The 24320-nt window shown below is 42.7% G+C and overlaps 1 protein-coding gene across 2 annotated transcripts in view; it reads left to right on the forward strand.

Annotated features, from left to right (window-relative positions):
- AP2B1 (adaptor related protein complex 2 subunit beta 1) overlaps positions 1–24320 on the forward strand; it is a 153310-nt gene that overhangs the window by 98130 nt on the left and 30860 nt on the right. The window contains exons 11-15 of one of the 2 annotated variants that reach the window (XM_083173893.1): positions 1434–1599; positions 6320–6418; positions 10996–11255; positions 14456–14648; positions 15273–15293. In XM_083173893.1, the coding sequence (XP_083030019.1) occupies positions 1434–1599; positions 6320–6418; positions 10996–11255; positions 14456–14648; positions 15273–15293 (739 nt within the window). The remainder of the gene's footprint in view (positions 1–1433; positions 1600–6319; positions 6419–10995; positions 11256–14455; positions 14649–15272; positions 15294–24320) is intronic. The other variant, XM_083173894.1, reaches the window with a different exon arrangement.

Below are 24320 nucleotides of genomic sequence, written 5' to 3' on the forward strand. Positions count from 1 at the left end.
TACAGACCTTTTTCCATATTCAACCTCCCTTTAACTCCCGAACTGCACCATGGGATTTGGATTTGGTTTTATACCTTCTCCAATAATCTTTGTTCAAACCTCTAGAAGCGGTGAAACTAAAATATCTTACGTGGAAGACCTTTTGGCCTTGGCCTCCGCAAGGAGGGTCTCTGACCTAGGGACGCTTTCCTGTAAACCACCGTTCCTGATCTTTCATCCGGACAGAGCAGAACTTCGCACCTGCAAGGCTTTCCTGCCGAAAGTGGTTACAGCCTTTAACATAAACCAGCCAATTGTAGTCCCGGTCTTTGCGAGGGATTCGCCGGCTGACGGGTTTTTGGATGTGGTGCGGGCCCTCCGTATCTATGTAGAAAGGAAGACGGGTGCTCTGTTCGGGGTCTACGACCCAGCAAAAAGAGGTTGGCCTGCAACCAAACAGACGTTACCTCGCTGGATTCGTCTGACCATCAGACAAGCGTACATCACGGAGGCTCGTCCTCCTCCTTCAACTATATCGGCGCACTCTACGCGCTCGGTAGGTCCCTCTTGGGTGGCTGCCTGAGGGGTTTCCATTCAGCAGCTCTGCCGGGCTGCTACCTGGTCAAGTAGGAAAACCTTTGTCAGGTTTTACCAATTTGATGCCATTTGACCCTGCTTCTCAGTTTGGTCGCGTGGTTTTGAGGGGATCTTAGCGCTGTCCCGCCCGTGTTGGGAGCTCTGGGACATCCCCACTGTTACTCCAGTGACACCTGGTGGATGAAGGAGAAAACAGGATTTTGTACTTACCGTTAAATCCTTTTCTACAAATCCACTGGTGTCACTGGACGCTCACCTCTGCGCTGAAGTTCTTGTTGCTTCATTCCGACCAGGGTGTTTTCTATTTGTTTTTCTACAGCACCATAAGTCTGCTCCATTTAGGTTAGAGTTTCTGTCAGTTGGCTTTGCTCAAACTCTCCACAGTTGCATGTGTGGTCTAGGATGTGCATTCTGACCTTTTTTCAATTTTAGTTCGTTTCTTATACTGTTCTGTGTAAGAGAGTTTTTTTGTTTGTACTAACCTCCTCCTGGGAAGTGTTTTTACTATCTTCTAGCTTCCTCCGGGCACAATTAGTTTGACTGTCTGGGGAGGAGCTGGCCACACTGTCTCTGAAAATTATTAAAGTGCCCATGCTCCCTGCAGTCCCCTTATATTCCCCACTGTTACTCCAGTGACACCTGTGGAATCAGAGAAAAGGATTTAACGGTAAGTACAAAATCCCGTTTTCACTAATGCTATGCAATAATTGGTCCAGATGTAAAGATACCCGAATTCAGCAATCATTGCCCCTTTATTATCACGCCCCAGTTCATCTGGTATTCGGCATGGCTGCAGTCCTTAGACGTCATTACATCCAGCTCAATGCCTGAAACTGTGAAACCCTTCTGTACTGCAGGTATGAAAGCATTATTGCCACTTTGTGTGAGAATCTGGATTCCCTGGATGAGCCTGATGCCCGAGCTGCCATGATCTGGATAGTTGGAGAATACGCTGAGCGCATTGACAATGCTGATGAACTGCTGGAAAGCTTTTTGGAAGGATTCCATGATGAGAGTACACAGGTAACACGTTAATCTGCCCAACAATGACCATCGATTCATTCTGTCTTTCCAAACTGGTGATGAATTACCAATCCTGTGCTCTCCTAGGAGTCCTACCTGAGATGTTTAATGTGGTACCTGAACAGCAGTGGAAGAAGTCCATGATTTTGGGCACTGCATGAGATTCAAGTAACGACTGTCAGTAGAATCAGGAAATTGTTCTACAATTGTTTTTTCATTTATTTGTTTACTGCCTCAGCCAAATAAGCTATGGTAATTACTAATGGGGCCTACACACAGGGCGATTTCAGCCCAATTTGTAAGTGATCTGAGTAGATTAGAAAATGAACCTACATCGCTCCGTGTGTAGGGGCCATAGTAAAATCTCTGTTCGGCCCTGCGCATCTTTGTCGCCCGGCGATTTAAGATCCTGTATGCACGATAAATCTAGTCAGATCGCCTGTCAGGGCCAGTGTTCTCACCGGAGAACACTGGACCTGACATCGCTCAGCACAGTCGCCCTATGTGTAGGCCCCATAAGGAAAAGGGTGATGTGAGATAGTAGGAGGAGGCAGTAGTAGGACTGTCCAGTGTTGCCCTTACTATTACAAGTTACGTTATTAGATGTAGCCACTACTAGTGGGCATTACTGCAGTGGCCTTATCATAGCTACTGCTGGTCTATTACATTACATTACTGAGTCACATTTTACTGGGCACTACATGTACTGTAAATACAGATTAAATTATTGTAAATTTGGGAATATATATATATATATATATATATGTGGTTATATATATATATATGTATATATATATATATATATATATATGTATATATATATATATATATATATATATATATATATATATATATATATATATATATATATATATAGAAGCAGTATTGCGGCTTGGCACTCCAGCTCAATGGGACAGCTACCCAGGTGCCCTCAGGAAACAAATAGATGGCCCGGTGGTATAGCAAGATATACACAAACAGCGGCACTCAATGGGTTTTTTTAAAGCGTGTATTTCAAGCGGTCCAACGTTTCGGGGACTAGCCCCTTTGTCAAGGTTTCCTGCACCTTGACAAAGGGGCTAGTCCCCGAAACGTTGGACCGCTTGAAATACACGCTTTAAAAAAACCCATTGAGTGCCGCTGTTTGTGTATATCTTGCTATACCACCGGGCCATATATATATATATATATATATATATATATATATATATATATATATATATATATATATATATATATATATATATATATATATATATACACAAACAAAGAATATACCCAGCGCAAAAAGTCCTCAGTGTTAAGTGTCAGTAATTCCACATCAAATCCCAGTGTGTGCAGTCTTTTTCTCTAGGATCGTGCCATAGATCCAGACATGGGGAATCTTGCAAAAAGAGTAGAAAAGACGCACCAATGAGCACAAAGTAACAGAATTTTACTGATCAAATAAAGCTCACGTACACAGGGGTTAAAAGTATAATGCTTGCCAGCGAGATCATAACACCATCACAGCCCGGATACTCCTGTGGGGGATCACCGCTGCTCAGCTTCAGCCACAGAGACCTCAGACCAAGACACCGCACCACTCGCACAGGACCAGAGGGGAACGCCGGCTGGAACACAGGTGGAAGAAGGATGTCTCCAACGTCGGACCATAGAAGTAAAACCCAACTAGTTTCGTCACACAGAAGGACTTCGTCAGGGGGTGTGGTTACCTCAGGTGAGTATCAGGTATTTATACCCACATTTCCTTTGCAGGTGTTTGAAATCAATGATCAGCATAGCACTAAATTGGCAGCATTCCAGTCTAATACATACATTCACCAAATGCTTCAAAATACAAATATATCATAAAAAATACATCATAAAAAATACGGTACATGTGAGTTATCCGGACGCCCGATTTCAAAATCGGGTCGGATCGGGCACATCGCATCGCATCGCATGCGACCATCGGATGCGATGCGATGCGATGCGATGCGATGACCCGATTTTTCCATAGGAATCAATGTTAAAATGGACTGAGTCCATTTTAACATGGAATTCAATGGGAAAAAGGGGTCCTTTTCATACCCCTACTATCCAAGTGGGCATGGAGTTGGATATAAACCTGTGGCGAGCGTAGCGAGCCACCGAGCCCGAAGCGTGGCGAGCGTAGCGAGCCCCGCGAGGGGACACGGAATACCGTCCCCTCGCGGGGCTCGCTTCGCTCGCCACGCTTCGGGCTCGGTGGCTCGCTACGCTCGCCACAGGTTTATATCCAACTCCATGCCCACTTGGATAGTAGGGGTATGAAAAGGACCCCTTTTTCCATAGGAATCATTTTAACATTGATTCCTATGGAAAAATCGGGTCATCGCATCCGATGGTCGCATGCGATGCGATGCGATGCGATGCGATGCGATATCGCATCGCATCGCATCTGATTGTATGCCTTAACTTAAGGCATACAATCAAAAAATCGGGCGTCCAGATAACTCACAAGTACCAAAAATACATATATATACTTTTATACAGAAATCCGCAGAAAAGTATGCGGAAAAAAACACAAAAATCTATACAAAAAATACACTGCAAAGAAATCAGATAAAAAGCCGACATCAAACACATAAGTGCGTCATTACTCAATAAAAAATACACATATACACATATATATATATACATACACACATATATATATATATATATACATATATATATACACACATATATTAAAAATACATACATATAAATAACACGAATCTATAAAAAACATATATATCTATATAAAGTGCCAATATGCATAATAGCAGCAGTTAATAGAGCAAGTATCATAATGCACATATGATTTAATGAAATATCGGCTCCAATCTGTAACGAGAAAAACAATTAATACATGGACAATAAACATATATATGCTATATCTAATACAAAAATCTATAATAATGAGAAACAGGAGAGTAACAATAAATATTTAATTCTGTTAGATATAGATAGTTATTAATAAACAATATCCGTTTTTGGACACCACAAAATGCATAGTCAGACATGCGGTCAAAACCTCCCTCTATCGGCCAAGGGTACAGAGCACAGCTCAACAGTGTAACCTCCACCAAGAGAGGTCGACACACTCATGTCGACTATTGCAAAAAGGAGGTGATGTCACAACCTTCGTTTAAACCTCGCGGGGATAGCGTGCTAAGGGTGTTAATCCAGAAGGTTTCCCTTCTACTAAGTTTTTTCAGAACATCTCCTCCACGTTCATCCAAGGTAACATGTTCAATTGCCTTGAAAGTAAAATTATCCAAATTGGAATCACAACATGATATAAAATGACGTGGTACACTATGTAATATATTTTTGTTCTTAATACTTCTAGCATGCTCCAAGATACGTAATTTCAGTTGTCTTTTGGTTTTACCAACATAACGTTTTCCGCACTTACATTCTAACAGATATATCACACTGGTAGTTATACAACTTATATGGCTTTTTATCTCAAACATTTTACTTTTATCATGACTGTAGAATCTTGTTCTCTCTCTACTTGCATGACGACAAATCTTGCACTTATTGCAAGGAAAGAATCCATTAGTACGGCTCAACCAATTTGAGTCATTATCCACTTTTAGATTGCTAGGAGCTAGAATAGATTTTAAAGTATTCGCCCTCTTGAAGACCACCTGCGGTTTCTCAGGAATAACGGTCCTCAGGAGTGGATCAAGACGCAAAATGTCCTAATGTTTGTAAAGTATATTTTTTATTTGACCACCAAAAGAGTTGTATGAGGTCACAAAAGGCACAAAAATCTTAGTGTCGTCCTTATATATATATATGTGTATATGTGTATTTTTTATTGAGTAATGACGCACTTATGTGTTTGATGTCTGCTTTTTATCTGATTTCTTTGCAGTGTATTTTTTGTATAGATTTTTGTGTTTTTTTTTCCGCATACTTTTCTGCGGATTTCTGTATAAAAGTATATATATGTATTTTTTATGATGTATTTTTTATGATATATTTGTATTTTGAAGCATTTGGGGAATGTATGTATTAGACTGGAATGCTGCCAATTTAGTGCTATGCTGATCATTGATTGCAAACACCTGCAAAGGAAATGTGGGTATAAATACCTGATACTCACCTGAGGTAACCACACCCCCTGACGAAGTCCTTCTGTGTGACGAAACTAGTTGGGTTTTACTTCTATGGTCCGACGTTGGAGACGTCCTTCTTCCACCTGTGTTCCAGCTGAAGCTGAGCAGCGGTGATCCCCCACAGGAGTATCCGGGCTGTGATGGTGTTATGATCTGGCTGGCAAGCATTATACTTTTAACCCCTGTGTACGTGAGCTTTATTTGATCAGTAAAATTCTGTTACTTTGTGCTCATTGGTGCGTCTTTTCTACTCTTTTTGCAATATATATATATATATATACTTACATAAGGAATGTTAACGTTTCGGTCCCCTTGGGGACCTTTGTCAAAAAAGCAGTAGCAGTACAAAGAACTCCTTCCACATCAAGCACCCAATTTCAGATGGCCACAGACAAGGTATAAATATAGGCAAATGGGTCACATTGGACATTATTTGCCCCTTTGAGTGAGCACCAATGCGTTGGCCCATTGGTTGTTGGTGCAGACTTTCTGGAAAATTATATATATACAGTTCAGGAAAGAAAACTGTTTTATTTATTTTGAATACTGTTTTTGTTAACATAGACATTGATTTTCTATTGTAGGTGCAGCTCACTCTTCTGACTGCCATTGTTAAGCTATTCTTGAAGAAGCCATCGGAGACGCAGGAGTTGGTACAACAAGTTCTCAGTCTAGCTACACAGGTACATGGAAATGGAATACCTTGAGTTTAATTGGCTGATTCAATTCCCATTGTACTGGGAAATTCTGTGCTACCTTATGTACAGTGACATGTGTACTGTAACTCACCCATACATCATGCTGCAACATTGCATTTAATTATTGCATTTAATTATATTGGCCGCTTAATGTTGTGCATTTAATAGTTTATAGACTCCCTATAGTTTATAGGCACAGCAAACCTTTGAGATTTCTTTATGCCATCAATTGCTCCATGGGGAAATATGTGAGTTAATCAAACTGCACTAATATCAGTTATTTGTCACTTTTTTATTTTTATTTACTCTGATATTTTTATTAGGTACCAACAGCATTTATAACTTTATAGCAGTTTCGTAAACTAGAACATCCTGAAGGAAAGATCTATCAGTATATCAGGCGTTTATGTGGACTGAGTGTATAACATTAGATTTTGAGGGTTAAGATGACCTTTCTGAAAGGATAGTGGTACATACAACATATGGATCACATATTGTTATATGGAGAGCAGTGGTTGGCGTGGGAGAGAGGCAGTGTTTCTTTTAGGACGCGCTCTGCCAAACTGTGTGGTGTTTGCAGCCCCCCTGCTGCACTTAATAATTGGTTCTAGATATCTGAATATAACCATTCAGTCTTAGTCAGCACCACACTATCACAATATAGATACACACAAACAAAATTAGGATAAGGCGCTCCCACTTGGGGTATAAAGATGATGTAGATGTCCCTTTTTCTTTTTTGACCGTTATAATGTCCTTCAAGAGTTTTTATACCTCAAAGAAAACACAAAAAAATGCACTTCTCATAGTGTAGACCATCTAAAATAAATATATAAATTATTTCTCTTTTTCTGTAGATTTTACTCCGTACCTTAAATGAGCCTTCACTTAGGCCACAAGATGTCTCGCATGTATTAGTCTGGTGCTGATATCTCACTGATGTCTTTGAAGGTCAGGGCCAAAGCAGAATGTCGCAGGTGCTTTCACAAAGCTAGAGAGGTTAACGGCACCCCAACAAACGCAGCCCCCCCCCAAGCCGGCTAGATCCCCTCGCTACATTGTGTACAAGAAGGAACATCCCCTTATCTCTACTAGCGATAACATACAGTATAAGAAGCAGCATAGATCAGCTGAAGGTTTGACTTGCCATATTTATTTTGAATCTGCTTCAGAAAAAAATTGTATATGTAAACGGTCATGCAAATCCCTGCCAGGATATTTTAGTTAACCATTTGTTGTGACTCAGTGACTGCTGTTCTATTCTGTATGTCGGTGGTCATTTGTGTACTGTATATTACTGATGCACTTTGCTTCACCAAAAAAAAGTAATCCTGTCCCAGAAAAAGTGCTGAGGGAAATCCAGGCATCCCTTTCTTAGTGTTTACGCTAGGATTATTTTAGGGCAGGGTGCTAACCACCAGGCAGGGCACTTTTCTAGGGAAAAAAAAAACATATATATAAAAGAACTGAACTAGGCTTACGGCCATTAAACATGGTCATACTCTGCTATGCCCATTACATATTCTGCCGTAATGACAATCACCCATTATGGTACACACTGTAATGCCTCTTACACATTATACCATACACCATAAATACACCATAATGCCCATTACACATGATGGCATACACCGTGTAATACCAATTACACATGATGAAACACACCGAAAGTTCACAGCGGAATGTCAGTTCGGTGGCTGGGCAGCGTAAGGGCGCACAGTGCCACACACAAAAAGGGCAGGGTGCATTTGCAGGTTTTGAAAACGGGCAGGGTGCAGCACCCTGAAGAAAAGAAACTCGGAGAGAACACTATCTATTATATCCTATTAATTCCAATGATTGTCTAAAACACAACTGTTAAGCTAAACTAATATAACATGAGATCTAAATACAGCAGCATTTAGCAACTCTAGTGACAATAACACCCTGGGAAATGTAGAGATGAAATATTCCCATTATAAGAGCTGTGATAATAAATAAATATATATATATATATATACATATATATATATATATATATATATATATATATATATATCCTGGTGTATGGATCAGCACTCCAATGTCCCAACCACGGCTGCCTGGGTGCTCGCTCCGGAGAAATAGTGTATATGAGCAGAATGGAGAAAGCACTCCCCCAGACTACTTAAACAATAAACAGCCAAACACACAAAATTGGTGCTAACGTTTTGGGGTTTGACCCCCTTTATCAAAGCACGTATTTTTGCTTTGAAAAAAAAAAAATAGAACAAAATTTTTTTATAAAATTACATTGTAGATCTAATATACCATAACCACACTTCTACGGTGTCCATGTACACATATTGATTTATGTCAACATTTTACTTGTGTTGTTAGTTTTGTTGGTACTTATATGTTAGTTGGGCGCCCACTTAGCAAATAGCTTAGTGGCCTATTCTGCGTAGGCAAATCGCATCGCATCCGATGTTTTGCATGCGATGCGATTTTTATATAGGGTTCTATGTTACAGACTTTGCTATACAATATCGGGTGCCATGGCATCCGATAATCACATCGCATCTGATGTTTTGCATGCAAATCATCAGATGCAAAACATCGGATGCAATACGATTATCGGATGCCATGGCCCCCGATATTGTACAGTAAATTCACTAACATACAACCCTATGGAAAAATCGCATCGCATCCGATGTTTCACATGCAAAACATCGGATGCAATGCATTTATCGGATGCCATGGCACCCGATATTGTATAGCAAAGTATGTAACATAGAACCCTATGGAAAAATCGCATCGGATGCAATTATCGGATGCCATGGCACCCAATATTGTATAGCAAATTCTGTAACCTAGAACCCTATGGAAAGATCACATCGCATCGCATGCAAAACATCGGATGCGATGCGATTTCCCTACGGTAACGTACGTATGCTAATTTGGTGCCCAACTAACATATAAGTACCGTTTTGTCAATATCTGACTAATGCATGTCTAACTTTTGTCAATGTCTGACTAATGCACGTCTAACTTTTGATGTCTACCTATTGACTGTCTGACTAGACATTGTCTGTGAGCTGTACCACACCCATTTGTCGTTCCTGTAGCGGTGCCTGTGTATACACCTTAGGTTTATTGCCATTTAAAAAAAAAAAAGTAGGATCTACCAGAATTAAGGTATTCATTGTCCATTGAGTTACGACCTGATTAAGACGAAGTTTGCATTCAGAATATGTAACTTTGGTAGCAGGTGTTGGAGAGTTTTTCAAGTTCGGAAAAGCAGTAGTCAGGGAGGATTGAGCTGACCGGCACATGGAGCCTTACTCTGACCTATGTTTTTTGTTTTTTTTTAGAAGAGATAAAATATTGCCAAGTATCACTGTCTTTGCAGTCATGACTTTTGCTTGTTTTGTTTGTCTGATGCTATAATCATTTCTCACTCTTCTTGGCTCCTTGTGCCCTGCTGACATCCACTAGAGTGCATTCAGAGCCCTCCCACACTCACTGATGTCTTTGATGGCCAGGGCCAAAGGAGAGTGTCGCAGGTCACTGTTGTAATTTGGTGACTGGCGAGGTGCTTTCACCAAGCTAGAGAGGTTAACAGCGCCCAAACAAAAATCTGAGATGACCAGGTAGAGAGAATGGATCAGTGTTATTCAGATGGAATTTTGTAATCCTCAGGTGTCTGGTGCTGTCATGGTAAATGAATTCTGAGAGGCTCTACGTGTTTCTCTGGGTAAGATCTCCCAGCTTCATCAGGAACTGCTCCTGATGAAGCTGGGAGATCTAAAATTAAGACACACATTAATCAAATTAAGTTGTTAGCTGGTAATGAGGCTAAATGTAACTTCATCTGATTATCCAGTATAAATTGTTCTGCCTTTTAGGGTGACGATTATTTGACAGTCCATCAAAATGACAGCTTCTGCAATGTTATTTTACTTTGAGCTGTGACCGTTTTTACTTTCACTTTGAGCTGTTACTCTTGGGTATGGGAAGGTGGCTCCGACAGTGGGGATCCCGACTGCCGGTGCTCCGACAGGGGGGGCGAGCATAAAGGTGCCCCTTGCAGGAAAATAGCCCCTGTGAGTTGAGATCCGCCCCCCTGTCAGAGCACCGGCAGTCGGGATACTGACTGTCGGGATCCCCACTGTCGGAGCGTCATCCAGCACCCAAACTCTCCACCCCACCCCTAGTCCCTATTTTCTCCTACATCAAATATTTGTCTTCACAGCGCTCTCTCTCTCTCTCTCTCCATAACCAGCATGTTTGAAACAGATCAGCTTCCCTGAAAAGATTGCTTTCATTTTCTGTTATGACATCTTTTAGCACACAAAGGAGTAATTGTGTCCATCAAGCAGCCTTTAGTGGTCACTGACTGGACTTCACTTCATGACTTCAAAAACATGACTTCATCAGGTGTAATGATACTGCAATTTTTGATTTGGTGTCATCACAATCAGTTGAAAAAAAAAAAGCTGTATTTGCTCCAAGTGTTTTGGGGGTTTTATGTTAAAATTGCATCATTGGTAGTCATGTTTAAGTTTTGTATTTATTAAAGTAACTCGTTGCTTCTATCGTAGGATTCTGATAACCCTGACTTACGTGACCGAGGATACATTTACTGGCGTTTACTCTCTACTGACCCTGTTACTGCCAAGGAGGTGGTACTCTCAGAGAAGCCACTGATATCTGAGGAGACTGACCTCATTGAGCCCACATTGCTGGATGAATTGATTTGCCATATTGGCTCTTTGGCTTCAGTTTATCACAAACCACCCAACGCCTTTGTAGAAGGCAGTCATGGAGTTCACCGCAAACACCTGCCAATCCAGCATGGAAGGTAAGTGATGGGATCTTAGCCTGTACTTAATGTGCTATACAGAATATATCATTATTTGTGTTCCGTTAAGTCATGTTACTATTTAGATGATTACATTGAATCCAAATTTAAGAGACAAACACAAGTAATATTTCAATACTCTTTCAGGTATTTTCAAAACATTTGGATTTTTAGAGGCACGCTGCACTCGCCACACTTTATAAAATAAATTCCACGCCGATGTAGATAGTGGGGGTATGAACAGGTCGAGAGTACACGTACCGCATCCGCTCGCCACGCTCCGGGCTAACTTGGATAGTGGGGGTGGGCAAGGATGGAATAGCATGCAAATCGGCAGAAAATCACGCAAAATCGGCCGCTAAATCGTATCCGATTTTTTTGCATGAGATTTGCGGCCGGTTTTGCGGGTGCCGTGATAATACACAAGTACCGAAATGCCCATATTCCCCAACCGACCACTAATTAATATTCATCGACAGTTCCGGTTTGGTTGGGGAAAACGGGATCAGATGAATGGGCGAGGGGGGCCTTTACTGAACTGGATGTTATGATAAAAAGAATCAAACTCGTGCTAAAATCAGGAACTCTGCCGTCATGACTTCTGAGCATGCCATCTATCACGCTGGAACATGGCTGTGATTTAGCATTGATTTCTGGCGCAGAAACTAGTCCTCTCTACTGAATTACAATTCTATATCACTCTAGATCCTAGATGATCAATAGCAATTCCAAGAGGAACATCGGTCCCGATGTACAAATGTCATTCGCTTAGATCTAACTAGGACGAGAATCTTTAATTCATTGAAAGAATCAAAAAGTAAAATAACACACACACAAATGGAACAGCACACAGCCTGAATTTATTTGAATCACACTTTATTTTTCCTTACACTTTCTGTATTTTAATATTTTGCTGAAGCACAAAAAGCATTTTTATTAAAATCGCTTAAAAGTAAATTTTTATATTTTTACCATTAAGTGCGCCACTAAATGTTCTTGTATCCTTTGTTCTTCTGTTTCATTAGCTATAAGTGTCTGAGGCTGCATCCCCTCAATGAGAGCAGTGACTAGTGCCTAAAAGAAAGACCTAGTGCGATAGTTTCCTCTCGTGTATCTCTACTGAAGAAGCGGGTAGACTTGGAGGCGGGGTCCGCAGCATCACGCAGGGAAGCATGTTATACACAAGGGCCTGACACACACTGCACTGTGTCAGGTCCTTGTACACTACAGTACTGTAACACATACACCCGAGCATGCATATAGATTCATATGCATGTCTGGCTGTGTCTCGGCAACGGTACCATCCATTACCCTCAGGAATTTAATTTTAACCCCATTTGGGGTAATTTACCCCTGTTCCCTGACCACTGAGCTAAATTGTCTGCCCTTTAATTTATTTACCCATGACATATTTGTGAGCTGGTGTATTCTAAATCAGTGGCGCACGCAGGGGGGTTTCTGAGTACCCAGAAACACACACCACCCCCCAGGAATTTAAGAGCCCTAGACTGAAAGCTGAGGGTCCCCTCTTTCCATAGGTAAAATAATTTAAAAAATCGGCCAAGGGGAACCAGAGATATCTGACTTCAAAGCAGCGGTCCCCATTGAAGCCTGTTAATTGCTATTCCCAGTCAGCTATTTCAGGTTCTGTCTGACTTATGTAGTTTTATATTCTCATTGGCAAATTGCTCTGCCTCCTGAATTCTGATCCCCTAGTCCCCAATACCATTTGGTAGGTGGGATTCTCTAGTTTTTAATTCCATTAAAATCTAAAAAATCTATTTCTGGGAACTGGAGATATCTGCAGCCAAGCAAGCTGTCCTCCCAGCAAAAAATTATGAATAATAAGCCCACTCCACTATACACCCCTCCTCTGCTTATTAAACATCCTCTACCACCCTGGAAGTTATGTATCAGGACCCCATTCAGCCCAATGCCCCCTTCTCCCACCTCATCTCCCACCATCTGTGCAATAAAGGGGTAATTAGTGGAAATAACTGATCCAGGCCCTACATGCTGAGAGGTTGATATAATACCGCTACCACCCCCAGGACATCAACGCTTCCCCCACCCCTACCGCTGGAGGATCGGTAGGGGCCCCAATACATTGCTATGCCCAGGGGTCCACACTGCTGGTGTGTGTGTGTGTGTGTGTGTGTGTGTGTGTGTGTGTATATATGTGTATATATATATATATATATATATATATATATATAGATATAGATATAGATATAGATATACTAGCTGACCCACCCGGCGTTGCCCAGGAAAACCTTGGGGTTTCTTTATTTCCAAAATTGCTGAAAAATGTAATCTTACAGTATGCTGTGCCAAAGACCTAAGATTGTAATTTGTTATAGATTCCACCATAATGTTAGAATGTGTTTGCATTGATACTCAATGATGGCAGTGAAATCAGGTGTGGTGGTGTTGTTTGAAACACAACGCTCCTGAGTTGATAACTTGTATGTGTTGATGAATTCCACATCCACTCCTGAGATTTAGCACCTACTGTATGACACATCCTCCAACATCTGAGGGTCAGAAATCGGTACAAAATCAGAAAGGGACGTGGTCACACCTCCATTTCTATACTTTCAATGGTACAGTTTCTAGGATGTGTAATTACAGGCGCTGAGTGCGTGGGGATCGGGGCGGGCGTTACTTACCGCACCATAATTAATAAAAAATTCACTGCTCCCTTCCACTGCCACTCCCCTCACCGAACCTGCCTGCGGCAGTCTCTGAGGTCTGGGGATCTGTAAAGCATATGCACCGGGCATCTCTACCAAACAGTGGGGCAGCCCCTGAGTGTGAGAGCAGGTCCGCGGACCTGGCCACATGATGTCATGATGCAACACACGCTACCCACACCACTGTAATGCACCACTGGGAATGGGTGCAATGGGCCAAATTCTTCCCTACACCCGCCGGGCCAATCCACTGATCCAGCTGGGTACACACCAGAATGATTTGGGATCAATTCCCCCAATTTCGACGCATCGAATGACTGATTGTATGTTCAGAAAATAATTTCACGATTGTCGCACGATCATGGTCGTTCTGGTGTGTACCTTACATTAGTATATCTGTACATAGAGAAATAGCTGTGGCATTTATAAGCTGAGCAGTTGCAGGTACTGTACATGTTAAGCGGTGGTTTTCTACTTCTGTAATCTAATATGACTATTATTTTCTAGCATTGATATTGGTGACAGCCCTGTAGGACCCGCTCCAGCTGCTGCTCTTGAGCAGCAACAGGTCATTCCTTCGCAAGGAGACCTCTTGGGTGATCTTCTTAATTTAGACCTGGGGCCTCCAGGAAATGTGCCTCAAGTGTCCACAATGCAAATGGGAGCTGTGGATCTGCTTGGCGGAGGACTTGATAGTCTGGTAAGTGGTTTATTTTCTGTTACAAACTGTTGACTAATTGCACTGCCCTTTGGACCACTGCTTTGTTTGCTACAGTCAAAAAAAGGAAAGAAATTCCCTTCAAGTACATGGTTACTCTTTTATAGCATTATCCTCCCCTGTGCTGCGAGCATTACATATTAAGATTGATATTTGAACTAAAGCTAATAATAATTTGTCTTGGCAATATAAAGCTATATACATGCTTTGGCTAAATATGCAGAATAGGAGGCAAATATTTGTAATGATTTATCACTGTCTGTATGTGCTGTATGCACTCTCATCTCTTTAATGTAGAAAGATGCTGTATTCCTGAATATTACAGTGGTTGAGTTCCCTGACTCATAAAGGGTTAAAGCATGACTTCTGTAGACCAATAAATCCTGTTCCCAATTGTGTCAGGAACATCCTGTCCTCACCCAAACACTACAAGCAGCACTCATGCTGGTGGCGTAAGGACAGTATCTACACTTTTCAGCTGGTAATTGTCTGGGATGTTCCGTTCACTGTTGTAGGCACTGATTGTTGTTTTCTATAGTTCAGCTGTCTCTCTGCTGACAGTAACCTTTCTGCTTCTTTCCTCCTGTGTTCCGCCTACCCTTGCAGATGGGAGAGGATACGCAATGGGTAACTGGTTCTCACTCAGTAGTATTGTGATAAATTGCCATGATCCTATTGTATTCCCTCCATCGGTCTCTATTATGGTGGACTCTCTTCCTCTCATCAGGCAGCTCACATGCATGATCACTAACCTTGTGCTGTGAACATTCTGTTCACAGGCATACAGTTTATGAGCCTGACTAAGCACAGCCTCTATCTTTCTTTGCACCTGTTACTGAAGCACAATACACAACCTATTATAGAACTCTATGGATATGCCATTATTTCTCCCATGTTGTCTTCTTCAACTTTCTCATATGTGACTATTGACATTCATCCATTTCTTAAAGATCTTTTGCATTAAGCTCTGTCCGTGTTATTTAAAAGTATTACCTTACTAAATATAAACCAGTGTTTAGATTATATTTTTAGAAGATATGATTGAGCTTGTCGTATATTTTGTTATAATAAACGGTACTTGTGAGTTATCCGGGCGCCCGATGTTGAAATTGAATGTCAGTACAATAAGAGTACGATGCGACGCGATGCGATTTCCCTTGAAATTTCCTCGTATCCAAAATCGCGTCTTAATCGCTTCGCATTGTATGGTATACAATGCCACGCGACACGATTTTAACACTGAATGATATTGGATGTTCACAACCAGGCCACTATCAACGTGAACCCGAAGCGTGGCGAGCGGCGGCGGTACACGTCCTCCGACCTTTTCATGCCCTACTATCCACTAGGGCGTGGAGTGAGAATAGAATAGTGTGGCGAGCGCAGCGAGCCACCGAGGCCCGAAACGTGGCGAGCGGACGCGGATACCTTCACAGGTAAGCGCGTCCCTTCGCGGGCTTCACAGGTATCCGCGTCCCCTCGCTGCGCTCGCCACGCTTCGGGCCTCGGTGGCTCGCTGCGCTCGCCACACTATTCTATTCTCACTCCACGCCCTAGTGGATAGTAGGGCATGAAAAGGTCGGAGGACGCGTACCGCCGCCCCTCGCGCGCTCGCCACGCTTCGGGTTGGCGTCAATAGTGGAGTGGCGTTAACAATGGGGATGGGATTTAAGTTTTGTCACTTTTTGTGGGTTTTGGCCATTTTTACATTGAAATTAATGTAAAATCGGGTCTCAGGGACCATTTTACATTGATTCCAATGTTAGAATCGGGTACACTGCTAAAATCGGGTGCTGATCTCGTCGCGTCGCATCGCATGCCATTTGGTTAACACGCGATGCGACGCGATCCGATCCGATGGTACCCGATCTAAAATCGGGCGCCCGGATAACTCACAAGTACCTAATAAACCACTAGTTAGCCACGTGGGTAATATTGTTCGTGGATTAAAATGTGTTTCCCAGTAATTCAAATTCAAGGAAGCCTTGACGTAGCGCCTTACGTGAAATTAACTCATTGGGGTATATATTAACTAAAATGATGGATCTCAGAAGTGGAAATGTTGCCCATAGCAACCAATCAATCTTCATATTTATTTAGAATCTTCTATAACTTAGGTAGAATCTGATTGGTTGATATGGGCAACATCTTCACTTATGAGATCCCACACTAGTAAATATACCCTATTGTCTTGTATTATCGAGGAAGAAATTGGCATGGTATTTATAATTAAATGAACAGCAGTGGCATATTATTTTCTTTGTGAAGTTTACACCTATTATTTCCCAAATTACTTGTCTCTCTAGTCATTAAAGTAGTTGGATGGGGTAGCCTGGTGATTTAGAAGCACTAAAAATAATGGTGGTAAGGTTTTTGTAAAAAAAAAGAAAAGGTCTCCGCACATGAGAAACAAAAAACTGTATATGTTATTATTTGTAGGTAATAAAATATTTGTTATATACCGATCTATGTGCTGTCATTCTACAATTGTGATGGGGCCCACACATGGTGCGATTTGACCTTTTTTGTGTATTTGCCATGTGATGCAGATACGCTCCCACGTAGTCAATATTACAAGACTAAACCGTACGTGCATGCAGGTATTTTTTTAACTAGATCGCATGCACCCTGTAATTGACTATTGTAGTGTTGTCAAAATCGGGTGTAGTTCAAATCGCACTATGTGCACTGTCCAAATTGCATGGCACAAATAGTATGGCTCAAATTTATAGGTTTACATAGATACACACAAGTACTATATTATTATGGATTTATTCTGAATTTTAATTCTAATTTTTTTTTATCGGGATATTTCTTTTGGGTTGTTTCTATTCATACAGGTTCAGTTTCCCATATTGAAAATATAAGATTTTAAATTTTTTGGTTTCATGTATAGAAAACTTTATTTAATACACAAATTTACAACAAATACTGTATAAAATGAGCATCAGGCTATGTGTATGGGGTATATAAAACAAATGCATTTTATGTTTAGACTTAGCAGGCAAATACTCCAATCTACAGAAAAATCGGTACTTGTGTAGTTTCACGGCGCCCAATATATCGGATGCATTATCGGCCGATATATCTGATGCTATCCGAAGCGATTTTTGACCTGTTCTTTACTCCACTATCCACTACGCATGGAGTTGATTTTATATAGTGTGGCGAGCGCAGTAATCCGCGTCCCCTCGCGGGGCTCTCCACACTTCGGGCTCGCTGCGCTCACCACACTATATAAAATCAACTCCATGGGCAGTGGATAATGGGGTTATGAACAGGTCAATAAAACGCTTCGGATCGCATCCGATATATCAGCAGATATCGCATCCGATATATCAGGCGCCGTGAAACTACACAAGTACCGAAAAATCCATTATGTTAAATATTATTTGACCAAAGCATTTTGTGTATTGGAGAATCAACCTGTATATATTTTGTAAGTGCCTAACGTTAGAGTTATTTGGAATTGAAAATAATCCACATTAAAATAGCACTATTATTAGTTGTATTGTAACTTCATCCTTTTTATGTTTTTTTTTTTGTTTGTTTTTTCAAATGAATCAGCCAGCCATGTTGAGGTACACATTAGATGACTCTCAAACAATGTGATGTCTTCAATGCTTTCTCTTGAACTCCCAGACAAATAATATAGTGTATACATACTTAGCAATCTTACAAAAGCTATCAGCGGCCACATTACCTTTACTTACAAATCTTCCTGCATGATCAGAAGAAGCAACAAACTACCACCAGAAACACAATTCGGCGTTGTGATAGAGCACAGACACTGGGAAATTTACAGGATGTTGTTTAAAATGTTGTCTAATGTGTACCCAGCTTAAATATCTTGTATATGAAGCTTGTAAAGTCAATTGCATCAAATACCTTATTACTGCTTAGATTTAATATTCTGCTACTGCCTCTGTTCTCTCACTACTTGTGTTAAAAAGGTAACTAAAGTGAAATACAAATTTGTTCAGTGGTTACATCAGCTTGGATTATACTGGGTCTTTTAGGATATTAATATGTATAAAGGTTTGAACCATTCTCTCCTTACTATCCGCGATAATGGAACGTTAATCAGATTGAAAATTTTCCACAAATTGCCAAACACATTTGAAAGTGTCACCTTTTTAATTCTTGATATTAAATGCAGCAGTGAGCTTTTAGTATTGATTCTATTCCCCAGACCTGCTCAAGTATGTCACAGAGTCTGAAAACTATTATTACCAATGAACACCATACCGACTCATGGTGTCACTTATGTGAGGGAGTTTTGTGCCTGCTCCATTCATTAAGCACAATCCAACTCATTGGGGAATCACTTTTCCTGAACGCACATAAAAATGCAATTAGTAACTGCATGTCAACCTTGTTTGCATTTGACATGTATTTTCACTGGTATTTGCACAAAACAAATGCCTGTGTCTAAAAGACCTGAGAATATTGCAAAATTTCTATGATGCTTAGAGAATGTTTTGCAGAGCCAACTTGCATGTAGATGTGATGCTTGTTCTGTAGCATCTACTAGAGTAGGTACTTCATTTAAAGAGTGCTTTCATTTTCAGCAAACCACAACAAGTGCTCGCAGCTGCTGTATGAGGGTTTCTTTTTAACACACTGATGGAAATTTGAGAAAGTTTCCTTGAGAAGTGGTATGCAGAAATTGCTTGTGTCTGAGCTAGTGCAGTGACATCCCAGCAGCATCAGCAGCCATGTTTATAGCAGGGTTGTAACTACACCCCACACCAAAATTTCAAAAGACACACCCCACCCACTGCCTGTCAAAAGGGAGCTGGGGAAAGGTGGGGGGCAGAGTGGCTGCAGGGGGAAGCAGGGTACACGGCAGATTGGCAGCAGAGGAAGAGATGGTAGCAGGGAACAGGGCAGGGTATTGCAAAATGGCACCAGTCATTATATTATGCATATCACTGAGGGTTATAGCATGGTCTGCTCCTGAGTCACATATGTAAAATTGTACGTGTACAGGCCCCTGTGCATGTGGCTTACCTCTCCACACCAGCAGCAGCAGCAGAGACGTCCACTCATTAATCATGGGAGATGTCCCACAGGGAGGACAGGAACTGTGGACTCTTAGGGACAAATTAAATTCTTCCCGCCCATGCGGCGTTATTCAATTGTTTCTGCCGATGGGTGCGTACACATCATTTAACCTCGCTACCACTGGAGCTAGCCAGCTGAAAGTCGAGAAAAAGTCACCCGTTTGGGCATGAAAACAGGGCCTTTCACGTCACACACAATAGTTTGGTCAGGTTTACCTGCTTTGCGCTCCTAAACCTGACCTTAATGGCCGCGATAAAAATCATCAATTGAATATCATCCCACAATCTCCCGTCACTTTAGACGGGAGATTGGGTGCAATATGACAATTGAATCTGACCCTGAGAGTGGCAACTTGATTCTGGCAGCTGCACAGGCTGCAGGTAGAGGGGAGCTCAGCTGTCAATCCCCTCCAATCACAGCATCCAGCCAGCTAAGGGATGATAACCAGTGTGTATGTAGAGTGGTGACCACTGAGGGGACATACTATGTGATAGAGAGTGATGTGCCCTCCAGACATTCTGGGCCCCATAGCAAAATAATTTTATAAGCTCTCATAGGATTACAAAAATACATGGTACTTGTGTAGTTTCACGGCGGCAGGCTACGCTACGTTTTCAGCGTAGGCTAAGCTACGTTGTCAGCATAGTCCAACAGCTGCGTAGCATAGTCAGCGTAGTGACTCCACGGCAGTCCTGTAGTAGTGTCCTTGTCAGGCAGCTAGTCACCGTACTGTCCCCAGGAGCTGCAGCTCTGTCCCTGGCAGGCATAGTGAGCGCCTCTCACACAGCGCCGGTAACTGGCAGAGCCCCTGCGCTGGCGGATGCTGGCAGTGAGGGGATCATGCGGCGCCGGCGGAGAGGTGTTCCATCTGTCTAGGACGCTTGTGTGTCCCAGTAATTATTGTGGCAGGGTACGGCAACCCTGCCTGTGTCCGCTTCAGGGAGACGTACAGAGTTAGGGTTTCGGTAATGCGTGTGTCTTCTGCACAAAGGGGGTGTGCGGTGCGCAAGTGTGTCTCATGCACAATAAAGGAAGCATTTTCCAGTGCTCCATGTTGCATACTGGCAAATGCCATTTCCAACCCCCACTATCCGCGCCAGCCCGAAGCGTGGCGAGCCCTGCGGGGGGACGCAGGCTGTTTCCTCCCAACCTGTTCATACCCCCACTATCCACGTCGGCATGGAGGTGATTTTATAAAGTGTGGTGAGCGCAGCAGGACTGACCCTGAAGCGTGGCGAGCTCACACGGATTACTTGACGTGTATTCCGCAGCCCCTCGTGGGGCTCGCTGCACTTGCCACGCTTCGGGCTCGGTGGCTTGCTTCGCTCTCCTCACTTTATAAAATCAACTCCACGCCGATGTGGATAGTGGGGGTATAAACAGGTCGGGAGGACGCGTACCGCGGGGCTGGCTACGCTTGCCACGCTTCAGGCAGAAGTGGATAGTGGGGGTGTTTCAGGAACACATTCACACCTGTCATGTCAGGCAGGTTAAAACGGTCAATGGTTCCCACACAATGTAATAAGCGCTGACTGACTATGCTAACTACGTAAGCTTCGGCTAGCCGTGAACGGGCGGGGACACTACGCTGACACTGACAGGGATGCTGGCTGCGGGAACACTACTCTGATTCTGACAGGGACGCTACGCTAACTACGTAACTGACGCTGTGAACAAGTACCAAATACACACACAGAATCTGATTTTCTGCTTTCATTACATAGTTACATAGGACCATTTAAAATTTCAGAATGCAATTTATAAAGAAGCACCTATATACATTTGTGTACCACTTTAATTTTGGTGATTTGTTACTTTGGTACTTATATGTTAGCCAGGCACCCGGCTATGCTACGCTGACAACTTAGCTTTGGCTACGTTGTCAGCATAGCTATTGCCGTGCAGGCGGCTAAGCAGTGGGCGGTGAGGTGGCGGTTTACAAATGTGTTCTAAAATTAAGCGCCACCCAAATGTTAATCAAACATTGTGGAAATAGGTTATGAAAAAAACACTTTCCTCCCAAGAATTTCTGTTTTCTTTGATTCTTTTGTCCTTAACCTGAAAGAACTTTAAAGACACAAAAGATGGTGCAATATTGTCTGTATCAGATGGAATTTTTATTCAGTCAAGTTCACACTCACATGTGCCTTCACTTAAATAAGCATATCATTCCATCCATGTGGAATTCAAATATCTTTCGACCCCTGGAATCCTTCACGACACCACTGTAAAGAACTCCAAAATGCAGACCGATAGTGCAATAGCGTTTTTGTACCACACATAAAATTTATTCATAGACACACTCACCATTTAAAAGATTTAAAATCGCATATCACCATAACAGTATGGTATCCAGAGAAAGCCAGAGTTCCGTGGTAGAGTTCCAGACGATATAAAGAGGGGGACACCTGTTCAGTCCCGGTTAGCGTCCATGTATTCCCCCGTCTGGTCTCACCAAAAAGATTCTCTGGACATCCAATTTTTTGCAGTCTCCTGTGCCTGAGCGCTTTCGGACTTTCAATAGTCCTTCATCAGAGGCATACTAGACTGCTCTCACATTACCCTTTTTATACCTACACTAAGTACCAAACAAGAAGCACATGATGTGCTTATGGAGAGGGTTGGTTACGGTGCCAATGATCACTATGTTTATGGGCGCAGCTCTCTCATAAATTGTACAATAGAAAAGGGGGAATTGTCATGCGCTCACCTCGTGTGCATGCACTATGTACAGATGATGTGGAATGCAGTCTGTTGGGGTAAAAATACGTTTATTGTAGGTAGTTATAAAATATAAAGATGCGTAGCCTGGGAGGTCAGTCTGTGACCTGGAGGGTGACTACAGTTCGTGGTGGGTGTGGGTGGGTGATGCTGGGAGCCCTGGTCGGGAATGAGGGTCTCAGCAGAGCCCTTTTACCATAAACCTCCTATGGTTTATGTCTCTCAGCAGAAGTAGTTGTGGGGGGGGGGGGGGGGATAGGGTGGAAATGCACTGAGCCCTTACGGGGATGGGGGTGTCAGCGGAACCCCTTTAACCATATCTGCAAACTACTACAGGGTAAGAGATCAGTGAGCGGAACGCCGCTCACTGCCTGACTTTATCATAAAGACACAACCGCAGACTGACTGTATGAGACATAAACCAAGGAGGTTTATGGTAAAAAGGGTTCCACTGACACCCTCATCCCCGCCAGGGCTCATAACAGCACACACTTTGAACCTCTACCACAGAAGCAAATTACCCTCTCCCACCGGTACTTTTGGGTTCGCATTAATGCATGAGACATAAACCATAGGAGGTTTATGGTTAAAGGGGTTCCGCTGACTCCCCCATCCCCGTAAGGGCTCAGTGCATTTCCACCCTATCCCCACCCCTCCATAACTACTTCTGCTGAGAGACATAAACCATAGGAGGTTTATGGTAAAAGGGCTCTGCTGAGACCCTCATTCCCGACCAGGGCTCCCAGCATCACCCACCCACACCCACCACAAACTGTAGTCACCCTCCAGGTCACAGACTGACCTCCCAGGCTACGCACCTTTATATTTTATAACTACCTACAATAAACATATTTTTACCCCAACAGACTGCATTCCACATCATCTGTACATGATGTGCTTGTTTTCTCGCTCGCCAGTTCACCACGGTATCCTCCCGCGACCGGAAGTGCGTCATTGCAGGGACCCGTCAGCGTGCCCTGAGGCGTCGGTGACGGGAGGGGGGGTGAAGCGGGAGGGCGGGCTGCAGTGACGCGATGCGGCCGCTGGGGGAGCATCACATGTTTTCCCTGCTCCCCCAGCGGCACTAGCCAGCCACCTTTGCCATCGATGGTCCCCCAGCCACCTTTGCCATCGATGGCAAAAGTGCAACTGACCATCGATGGTGTATAAGTGCAATGGATGACCATCAATGTTTTTACACATTCTTTTCATAAAGTGTGGCGAGCGCAGCGAGGCGAGGTGACGCGGATACGTCCGCGAGGGGATACGCGTCCCCTTGCGGGGCTCGCCACGCTTCGGGCTCGGTGTCTCGCTGCACTCGCCACACTTTATAAAATTAACTCCACGCCCACGTGGATAGTGGAGGTATGACGTGGATAGTGGGAATATGAAATATTATGCATTAACGTAGCTCCAAATACGTAACTTACGTAGTTTACATGAGTTACGTAGTTTATGTAACTAGCATAGTGGTGTATTGGTATTCTCAATACACCACTACGTAAGGGGCGCCCAACTAACATATAAGTACCGTTACTTTTATTAGACCATCAATATAGTCTTAACAGTTTATACCACTCTCAGGGCCAGATGTATCAAGCTTCAAAAGTTAATAAAATGGAGAGTGATAAACCGCCAGCCAGCCTGTCATGTTACAGACTGGGTATGAAAAATGACAAGTAGGAGCTGAATTGCTGGTTTCAAGCTTGATACATCTGGCCCTCAGGTGGTGGTGGGAAGTTATCAAAACTTGAATCTGCTCCCATCAAACACAGCCTGTAAAATGGAAGATTGACCAGTACTTACCCATACACAATGTGCTGAGAGGTCTAGTTAAGCACAGATCGCACAGCACTGCACCAGCGA

This window comes from Crinia signifera, chromosome 2, assembly GCF_055691185.1.
Source record: "Crinia signifera chromosome 2, ASM5569118v1, whole genome shotgun sequence".
Taxonomy (NCBI): Eukaryota; Metazoa; Chordata; class Amphibia; order Anura; family Myobatrachidae; genus Crinia; species Crinia signifera.